This window comes from Lutjanus erythropterus, chromosome 6 (assembly GCF_056507025.1).
Source record: "Lutjanus erythropterus isolate fLutEry1 chromosome 6, fLutEry1.hap2, whole genome shotgun sequence".
NCBI classification, from domain to species: Eukaryota; Metazoa; Chordata; class Actinopteri; order Lutjaniformes; family Lutjanidae; genus Lutjanus; species Lutjanus erythropterus.
Genome location: NC_139322.1, coordinates 13063449 through 13074494, shown reverse-complemented (window position 1 = coordinate 13074494; position 11046 = coordinate 13063449). Strand labels below are relative to the sequence as shown.

The window sequence follows — 11046 nt, the reverse complement described above, 5'->3', positions numbered from 1 at the left end:
GACAGTGAGGAAATCGGGCCTGAAGGGGAAGTATGCTAATTTTCTGGGCCGAGGAGTCTGGAGGTGTCTGGGTCCTAGTGCCGACAGTTCAACAATATCTTACTCAAGCACAAATACTGTATTATAAATGAGATGATCTATTAATTATAACAAGGAGAAACTGGCTTAAAAGTTTGGTTAACATAACAGGGACAGAAACAGGGACCCGAAGCAATTTCATTCTGAGTACAATAAAAGTAAAAGTATAGTAAAATAATAGTATAATAAAATAAAAAAAAAATTCAAACAAGATTCGAACTTAAATGTCATTATAGCATGACTGCGGGCTTCTGTGGGTGTCTTTATAATTTAAAAAAGACTTTATAAATATAGTTCAGTAAAAAATACAAGTGCACAATAAAGCTTAATGATTATATTAACCAGAGCGACTGGTCAACCACAAGAAAATTAGCTGTCAACTATTTTGTTAATCGATTATTCATATTTCAAGTAAAATTGTCATTTTCTACCAAAAACTCCAAGCTTTCCTTTATTAATCTATATTAGCTTTTACAAAGTAACATGTTGATAGATCCTTAATGTATTGATGAATTGATTAATACTTGGTTTGTTCAATATTTTCCATCCTAAAGCTATTGCTCTTTTAGCTTATAACACAAGTTCAGAGCTGCAACAATTAATTGATTATTAATTGTCTATTAAATTAATCAGCAACTATCAATCATTTTGAGTCATTTTTTAAAATAATGTCCAAAATCTCTGATTGCAGTGTCTAAAATGTGAATATTGTCTGGTTTCTTTACTCCTCTGTGACAGTAAACTGAATATCTTTGGGTTGTGGACAAATTATGACATTTGAGGACATCAACCTGGGCTTTGGGAAAAACTGATCAACTATTTTCACCTTTTTCTGACATTTTATAGACCAAACAACTAATGGATTAGTCGAAAAAATAACCAACAGATTAATCAATAATGAAAATAATTGTTAGTTGCAGCCATGCACAAGTCTATTAGTGCACGTTCGCCTTTCTTTGTAATAAAATCAGTTGGATAAACACCCAGATTACACAACTTTGGCAAATGACCGATTTTCAGTTTTGTTATCTCACAAACCATCTCAAGAACTTCACTGCTCTTCTGAAAAATTTACTGGAACTACTTTCTCTCATTTAGAAAGAAAAACAATCCCTCACAATACTGCTCACAACAAGATCTGTTATCTTGAGTAACTGGGATTTCTGGAAAGAGACATTGCTGTTGAGTTTTCAAATATAGCATTTTGGCCCTTTGAGCTCCACAAGAGTGCCATTTACTTACATCACATTGGAGAGAAGGCAGACATCTCTATGGCCAATATCCCCAAAACCTAACAACACACACCAAAACAATCTTGATGGATAAATGGCACTACAGGCCGAGGAAAAATGTCCTTTTAAAGATGTTACTGAGGGCTCTGGGAAATTGTGATGACCTTTTCTCACATTTTTTTGACATTTTATAGACTGAACTGGAGGTTTTCAAAATAGGAGGCAGGTCTCCCCAGAGAGGTTGCAGACAATTTCAGGGGAGGCTGAATGATTGTAAATGAAAAATATATTACATTAGTTATCGAGGTGAGATCACAAAGAATAGTCTAATGTTTAAGATATAGTTCAGAGGTACATTATTAGGGAATTTTATAGTTTCTGCCAGAGTCAAAAACTAATTGGATAGGTCTTTTTTATCATTTGGTGTATTCTGAAGTTATGTCAAACAGCAACGTTAGGCTACCTTGGATCAATTATTGAGTATCTGTGGCAGTGATACTTAATCTTTGTTCTGTGGCCAAATCTTGGCACTTCAACCATTTTTAAATCCCCAGTTAAAATAAATTGACTCACTGTCTTTTTCAGCAGGGACGGACAGATACTGTTGTTTTATATGATGAGATAAACAAGGCTGTTAGAAACAAAAGGCTGATCTTTGTGTGATGGCCTTTCAGGCTGTGCAAAGTGCAGCAGGATCAGACAGTGAGCTCTGCAAGAGAAGACAACTATCAGCTTTAGAGGAGCAAAGGTTGAGCAGAAATGAGGATAATTCTGATCCCAAAAAGGTGGATTTCATAAGAAATATGTTATTCATTCTGTCCCTCACAGAGCTTATGGTTCGCGAATCAAACATTTCAGTTACTGCATGATGCAATAAGTTCCAGCTATATTTATTGTTGTACAAACACTTTAAAATGTTAAAGCATTTATAACTAAGATGTATTCGCTTCTATTAAATGCAGTAAAATCTGATTTATCTGTAAATCTTCACACCAAGTTAATTTAGTCAATAAGTCACTTAATTTTAAAACAAAGAATTTTAAAGAGGCGAGTTACAGGCCTTTTTGTTCATCCATATTATCTGATAAAGAACATTATAATAAATATTTTTATCAACTGGCCCCTGGCATCCTGTCACTTCACAAAAGTGTCCCCCGGGTAAAGAAAACTGAGTATCCCTTGTCTATGTGACCAAATAACACAATAATGATCCTGAGGACACCTAGTAAGCTAATGGGGGCTTTTTCCAAACTTTGTCTCAGGGGAGGACCAGTCTCAGACCATGAAGCTCCCACAACCCCCTGAATAATTATGTATTTTGTCCAAAATGATCCATTTTCCAATGATATTTGGGAATTAAACCTATTGACCACGACCCATTTTTGTATCAAGGTAAAAATGAATCAAACGCAAGCCAAATATTAAAGAAAAAGGCATTTAAAATGATTCTTGAACAGTTTATTAGAAAGATGTAGACATAAAAAAAGAATTTCCACTGTAATTCAACATCGTTTGTCTCCCCGTACAGTTTTATTGACAGTGCAAATATAATTTGGTCATTACACGTCGCCTACCGTTCCGTCACTCCCTCACCAACGAGGGAGGATCATCCTAGATGAACAAACGGAAAGAGCCAGGAGGATAGCAACAAACCGCAAAATGCTGAGGCCCGACCAAGCTTCAGGCCTTGTTATCAGCTGCAAAACATTTCACCTTGCTTCTGAGTGTGCATGTTAGGTGGGTATGGAGAGAACAACTGTTAAGATACCAAACATGTGGAATTCATTCAGATTACCAAAGTAGGAGAGAACTGGGGAGGATGTAAATAGTTCTGCAATGATTTCAGAATATTCCAATTTTACAAACATTAAAAAAGAAGTGAAGGGAGACGTGAGCTGGAAGGTTAAGCCACAGAAACAAAGCCTGGTATGGTGGCCCTGAAGGTCAAAACAGCTCAGCAATTCAGAAAACTCAGTGACATTGTACAAAACATCAGAAAACACACTTCATGTTGTTGTGTTTTGTGAAATGTTTTGTGAAATGTCATGTTGCTTTGTGAAATGGATTTTCTCAAATGTTTTTTTTCCCCTGAAATGAAGTGTGGGTTTGTTTTTTTGAAGTGTTGCTTGTTTTCTGAACTGTCCTTTTGTCTTCTGAAATGTTTTGTAAAATGTTGTATTTTGTTTAGTGAAATGTCCTTTTGTTTTCTGAGATGCTGTTTTCTGAAATTTTGTGTTTCCTGAAATGTTGCATCTTGTAAAATGTTTTTTCCTGAAAGGCTGGGTTTTGAAGAATGTTGTGTTTTGTTTGTGTTTTCTGATTTGCTGTTGTATTTTGACTTTCAGGGCCACCGTAGACTTTTTTGGATATCTAATTCACAGCACATGGGAGACTTTAGAGGAACCCAATCAGTAAATGCATCTAATTCTTCTGATGTACAGTACATAGCTAATGTTTTCTTCAATCATGAAATAAACTACACTTGTCGACTAACTTAAAACCACAACATTGGGAATGGGCGGGCCTAATAATTTTAAACCACAATTAATCTGGAAACAAATTGTAAATCTCTTAACATGTATTGCTCAGTTGAGGACAACTATACAGCTTTTCCAACAAATAATGTGTGCTTACTTTTAATATTTAACAGTAAAACAAGATACCCAAAAGGTGCAGTACAGCAAATGGAAGTGGAGATAGCTGCTCTGTACAATACCATGCATATCAACCTTCAGTGGACTGATCGGTCAAGAGTTTGGAGCTGAGGCTATGGATTTAAATATGGCTACCGACTCATATGTACAGTTGTTTGTCACGGCGTTCAATGTCAAGATATACATTTGTTATGATTCCTCTTGCCCTCTGTTCTTCGATTTTCTTCCCGGAGTCTTGCAGTCATCTATTCCAAATCTGGCATTTCTGAAAAAAATAAAGATGGACAGAAACATTAAATGAGACATAAAAACAAATATATTATCATAAACTGTAGCCATCAGTTCCAGTAATAATTTAGTGTTGTTGCAAAGGTTCATACGTACTCTCATCATCGCTATCTGCAGACTCATCCTAAACAGACAAAAAAAAAAAAAAAAAAAAAAAAGGGATTAGATGATAGACTAAACCCCTACTGACTTTATGATCAGTTTTAATTAGTGGATATAAGCTTAAAGTGCAATCCTGTTTATTTTTTTTTAACTTAAACACTATTTCGTTGTTACATACTTGGGGGTCTAATTGACTAAACGTGAAATGGGCTGCAAAGTCCATCCACTGAAGTGCTCCTTTTTGTTATTATATTACTGTGTTGTATTGGTGTTATAACATGCGTCATTGTGTGACTTACGCATTTTGCTAAATGTATGTGGTCGTTTAAGTGGAACACTGAAATACAATAAACATTAGGGACTCATTTTCACCATTTGCCCCCCCCCCCCCAGTCCCACAGAGCATACACAAAAACCTCTATGAATATAATAGAAAATAATGATTACAAAAAAGAAATTTGACCCATAGTGTCTTCAAATTATCTAATTAATCATGATGGCCCACACAGACTCAACCTTTCCAGAATTTCTCCAGGTTTAGAACAATCATGAGGTCTTTAAGCCACAGAGATGCTTTGGGGGCAAATGGTGACTTCCACTGCAACAGTATTCTTCTACACGCTAAGAGGGATGCAAAGGCAATGCTGTCCTTTGTCTTCCTCCTAATTATTTGATGACCTAGCAATCCTCCAAAAAAGGTCATGTCTGCATACGGTGCCAAACTCAATTTTTAATGCCTTGACAAGGTGCTTGAAAGAAGCAATCCAGTATCCTTGTGAATGAGGGCAAACTAAAATATGTGACATGTATGCTGGTAAAGTGGGATCTACTGCAGGTATCTGTGAAACTGGAATACATTTTGGACGCCTTTGAATGGTGAAATAAATGCAATGGACCACCTTAAATTCTATCAGATTGAGCCTGGAACAGGATGAACCTATTATTCACTTGAAATGAGGCACTGTCCCAGTCACTGTCAGCTGTAACTTACACTTTCACAAAACAAACCAAAAAGAAAAAAAAAAAAAAAAAAAAAAAAAAAGACTCTTACATCATCTGCACCGTCTAGATCATGTAGGTCATCGTCGCCTCCCATGTTGTTCATCATCTGTAATATTAAACCAAGGCCACATCATTTTACTCTTCTCATATTATAAAACAAATACTGCTACTTCAAAAAAGTCAAATTTGAGCAGTCAAACCAGGACACGGATGTCAATCTACTGGTTAAGGTAGCACGCAATGATTCAATTACAGACAGAAAGACGAGATGAGAAGCTGGCTATGGTGGCCAAACTTGCACGACCCAAAATGACACTTAATGGTAAGCCCCAGGGCAAAAGCACACACATATTGTGTTGTTAAAATGCAAAAGGATCCCAATTTCCCTTCACTGACTTCCCCTGTGCAATGAGTCTCTCGGCTGCCATGCTTAGATTATGAAAATGTATTAATGATTAGGGATCTTATATATTAAAATACAAAAATCACTTCACCCACTTTAAGCAACGTTGCACGTGATCACAGAGAACCTAATCTCACTTTTTGTCAGCCAATACAAATGTTATACAGGGTTATATCAAGTACAAATTCAGTACCGATGCCATTTTGCCTCTTTCTTTGTAAAACAGTTATTTGGGGGGTATTTAATGCTTCCATTAGATGGCGACAGTGGCAAGACAGAAAAAAACTGGGGGGGAGAGAGCTGGGGAATGACATGCAACAATCAGACACAAATGCTGCCAGTCATGGTCGGTTTCCCAACCCATAAACCACGAAGGGGCCACCTTATTTCTTCCTTTTTTAAAAAAAATTGTACCTCTGTAGACATGTGATGTTATGCAAAGAGTGCAATATTCAGTTTTTCTATTGAAAAATAAACATTTATATCTAACTAGGACCCGATCTAATCATCAGATTACATAAAATGAATGATTTAAACACTTGTTTGGGACATTCCCAGGAGAAAAGGGGAAAAAAAGCAAGTTTAATGTAATAGAAGCTTTGCAGAAGTTGTTCATAAGAGTTATTATGAACTTGTTCACCCAATCTAATTAATTGGTGTAACAGATCATTGTTATTCCATATCATCCCCAATGGCTCTGCAAGCATTTGATTTGTGGACTAAATTCAACCATGATGCTGTGAAATACAGTTTTACGGTAGCTGTTATTCTTTTCAAACAATTCCCATTATCTCTGTACAGAGATGTGGTGAAAGACAAGACAGATGGGTGCTGTGTTTTACTTAGAAGTGCTCTGTGTGGCACGGAGTCTTTAACAAAAAAAAAAAAAAAAAAAAAAAAAAGGAAGAGCAATTGATTTAAAAGCTGTAGCTTTCACCTACATCAAGTAAAACCTCAATTCTTCACATTATTATCACCATTATTACCACAGAAGGAGGCTGCTACTTCAAAGCCAAATTAACCCTGCCTTTTTCCCCCCTTTTTTGCTGATCCAAAAAAATAATCCAATCTGTGACTCGAAACTGTGATACGATCCAAATTGTGAGTTTTGTGATCCGTTGCACCCCTATAATTAATGCAAAGTGCTTACGTCTGAGAATTGATCAAAGTTGCCCATCTCCTCATCTGAGTCATCCTCCCAGTCTTTCCAGTTGTTGAAGTCGACACTGAGCCAACTCAGCTGTAAAAAACACAAAATCCATGTCTCTCATTAAAGTTATCTTATGCATTTAAACAATATCATCTATGACATTCCAATTATTGTTAATGTTAGCATTTATTTAAATTTATGATATGCACCGTTATCTACATTTAATGACTGCATGTTTGTGTTTAACTGACCTTAACCTTCTCTTTTGTTAGCCTCGGCCATGCCTTCCCTGGCTGTGCTTTTCGTAAATAGCACATCACTGAGCGACCTGTGCATTTATGTTTGGATTCCTGCGTTGAGGTGGAAAGAAATTAAAGCAAGATGAGGTCAATTACAATGCAATCTGCAATCCTGTTTAACTGTCCTGCAGCAAAGTTCATCAAAGAAATGTTTCCAACAATCAGTATAACTTACATTTTCATCAATGGCTTCAAAAAGGTCTATTTCATTCTCATGTCTGATATTGTCATTTCCTCCGAGACAACTGTGGATAAAAAAAAAAAACACTTAATAACTGGTAAGGATAAAACAACAAATACAGAATATTAACCAAAAACACAACAATAATATACTTTAGAAAGAAATTTGTGGTTAAATCCCAACATGATGTAAACATACCTGAAACCACACTTTGTTTTATCAAAATTGACTTTAACATCTTTGCTGTCTGATACACAAAACTCTATAAAAACAAAGTCCCTCCTGTCGTACCACTTGGCAGTTGCTGGATGCCTGTAAAGACACAGAGGACATCAAAGCATCAACACATGGACACAGTCTGTTACAGAACTGAAGGCATTTAACTTTTCTAAAAGTGAGTCACCATGCTCATTCAAAGTACAACTCATGGCATCTTTAGACAGAGTTTTAACCAACATTTTCAACATGACAACCTGGTGAATATTTTTATCATTACATCTAAAAGGTTCACAGAAATGTGTGTCTGAAAACAGATCATTGTTACTATTTTTCTTATATTGTGAAGTACATGGATTGCCTTCCTGCCTTATGAAAATGCCTAACCTTTCCTATTTGCTGTATAACATTACAGCTCATCAGACCCACAGCTTACATAAAAAATACATAATACAGGTCAGCAGAGCAGGTGACAGGTGGTTAATTCTTTAGATGCAACAGCCTGCCATCAAAAAGCCTATGTATCAGGTTGCCACACAGCGTCCAGTTACACAGTGCACTCCTGTATCAAGGGGCTTGACTAGTGAAACATCTGTGCACACTAAACTGTGAAAAGTCAAACTAACAAGAAGTTTTTGATGGGTTCACCTCAGCTTTCACTACATATGGTGAATGTAGTTGCAAAAGTTATAATCATGCTAAATTCACATTTTACTCTCATAGTTGTATTTTATTGTTAATTGTAGTGAAGCTGTAATAATTAGTCAATTTATTGATTACGTGTTAAATATTAAATTGTCAGTTTGTTTCGTTTTTTTAAGAAAAAATGTCCAAATTCTCTGATTTCAGCTTCACAACTGTCAATATTTTCTGGTTTCTTTAGTCTCCCAAGACAGTACAGTGAGTATCTTAAGGTTGTGGACAAAACAGAACAATTGAGAACCTCACCTTGGGCTTTGAGAAACAGTGATCAATATTTTATGGACCAAACAACTATTGATGAATCTCGTGAGGAGTCCTCAGCAAAGAAGAAAAACGACAACCTCTGAATTATAGTATCAAAAGCACCTAAGATACAAAGATATATAAATACTTGTTCAAGATCTTAGTTCAGCTCAGTCTTGAAATCCTGTCCGGAAATTTGACTTGCAGCATAATGAATCCTGTCAGTGCTCAGCTACTTTTTCATACCAGCACTGTCCAGGTTTGTTAACCAAGGATTGTATTTTACCAATAGTGAATCAAAGTTTAAAATACTGGTATTATAACAGGTCTACATCAGCTGTAAAGATATAAAAATAAACATGCCGTTGGGGCTGAATGATACAGACAAACTCAATATCACAATATTTTTCACCAAATACCTCAATAATTATATTGCAGATATTATTAAGACAACTATTGGTGCTTTCACAAATTAATCATCAGCAATGTGGATACAATAACTGAGGCAAATAGAGCTGTAACAATTAAGGTATCAACCAGTTAGTTGTCCACAATTAAATGAATAAACTATTTTGATAATTGCTTAACTATTTAGAGTTATTTTTTAATGAAAAATGTCCAAAGTTTCTGATTTCAGCTTCTCCAATGAGCATGTTTTCCAGATTGGTTGTTTATTCCTATAACTTGAAGTATTTTGGTTGTGAACAAAACACGACATTTAAGTACAACACCTTGAACTTTCAGTAACATTTTTCACCATTTTCTAGACCAACCACTCATTGATGAATTGGGAAAATGATCAACAGATGAATATATAATGAAAATAATTGTTAGGCTGCTAAGTTCAGAAAATTACATCTGTAATTCAGCCTTTAAAACATGGAAAAGATAATACATATATCACGGTACAATGATATACAACATCTAAGCAAATATCTAGTCTTAGAGCACAATATCAATATAATGATTGTTTTCATAGACAACTAATCGGGAGATTATTTTCTTGATCGATCAATTAACAGTTGTTTAGTCTATATGGTCAGAAAACTGTGAAAAATGTCAATCAGTGTTTCCAAAAAGCCTTAGGTGGCATCCTCAAATGTCTTGTTTTGTTCACATTCCAATGATATTCAGTTTACAGTCATAAAAGAGGAAAGAAACAAAAAAATATTCATATGTAAGGACCTGGATTCAGAATTTTGACTATTTTTCTTTAAAAATTACTTAAAAACAAAAAATTACTTAAACCGATCAATCGATTATCAAAATAGTTGTTGCTTAATATTATAATATATTTATAATCGATTAATTGTTGCAGCTGTAGACATAGTATCGATATCTTGCCCAGCTCTGCTATAGGTTCACATAATTCCTTTCAATCATCACGCTGTAAGTATTTTTTGGTGGCTGTATCAGAGCAGAGACCCTACCCAAGCCAAAGGGTCTGTATCTGACGTCCTGAGAATGACATTCAATAATCAAATATCTCTCTGGTGCGTTTACGATCAGCTCGGACAAATCCTGCTGATTACACCTTCAAGATATTATGCAAGCTACAAGGGTGCTTCATGATCTGCATGTTTAGTTAGTGACACTATATTCCTCTTGGCATCGTAGTGATGGCCTCATTAGCCAAATCCTCTTACAAATGGACCAAGCAAGGCAGTGTATGGGTGGAAGCGAGCGTTTAATACACATGTTGTTAACTAGTTAAAGTTTACGATTACGCCACAACCTATTGATAGGTTTGGGTTTGCATTTGACAATACGATTTCAGATCTTCTTAATCACGCTGAAATCATGACTACTTACTCAAACCTCATGCTAATCTAGTGATAGTCGTTCAATGAACTCTAGCTAGCCAGGCTAACACCGCTGACGTTAGCCGCTACGTTAGTTAAACCATGCGGTGCGTCTGACCCATCCCTGAGGCTAAAGTTGCCGTGTTATCGGCTAACGCTGGAACACCGGCTCTGCTACAATAACTGCCGCCGTACACTGTGGTTTTTTTTACCCTGTCTGTGTGGCTACAGCTAGGTAGCGAGGTACCATGAGCTCAGCATTTATTAGTTAGCGGGGCACCGTTATCCTCCAGTTAACGGAGGCAAGGCCAACCTCCCGCCTTCGAACAAGCATGTTGTCACACGGCTAACGATAGCTGGCTAAGCAGCTTGTAGCTAAAGCTACTATCGCACTTTCCCTCCGTTGCACCTTCATGTAAACTTTCCACAACTTACATGTTTCGGCGTGAAGTGAGCTTCTTTCTCGCAGATAAAACAGCCTGGTGAAAAGAGTGCTACTGCCTGCAAAAAGAGAGAATGCTGCCCGCAAACAAGCAGTGCAAACGCCTCTAGCCTGTGAGGACTCTGCTCCGGATCTTGTTGCGTATCCCAGGATGAGAATGGCAGCACTGACGCAGCGCGCTAGACGTTTCTAGAGCTTTCAGCTACAGCTGCGGGTGATGTGAAGGAGGGAGCAGCACCGTGTAATCTGCTG

At 36.5% G+C, this 11046-nt stretch overlaps 1 protein-coding gene across 1 annotated transcript; it reads right to left on the bottom strand.

The window, feature by feature from the left end:
- Window positions 1-2753: 2753 nt before the first annotated feature.
- LOC146324982 (prostaglandin E synthase 3-like) lies at window positions 2754-10973 on the bottom strand. Its single transcript, XM_084720669.1, has 8 exons — window positions 10788-10973; window positions 7588-7701; window positions 7384-7453; window positions 7161-7259; window positions 6910-6999; window positions 5406-5462; window positions 4349-4376; window positions 2754-4229 (listed from the first exon to the last, which is right to left on the bottom strand). Coding segments are annotated over exons 1-8 (480 nt in total). The 5' UTR covers window positions 10790-10973; the 3' UTR covers window positions 2754-4209.
- Window positions 10974-11046: the final 73 nt, after the last annotated feature.

What these genes read in the sequence shown, in the direction of transcription:
- LOC146324982 (XM_084720669.1), bottom strand. An exon ending in TTGAAGCCATTGATGAAAAT is followed by an intron (nt 7,260 to 7,383) that starts GTAAGTTATACT and finishes ACCTCAACGCAG; the next exon opens with GAATCCAAACATAAATGCAC. An exon ending in ATCTAGACGGTGCAGATGAT is followed by an intron (nt 4,377 to 5,405) that starts GTAAGAGTCTTT and finishes TTGTCTGTTTAG; the next exon opens with GATGAGTCTGCAGATAGCGA.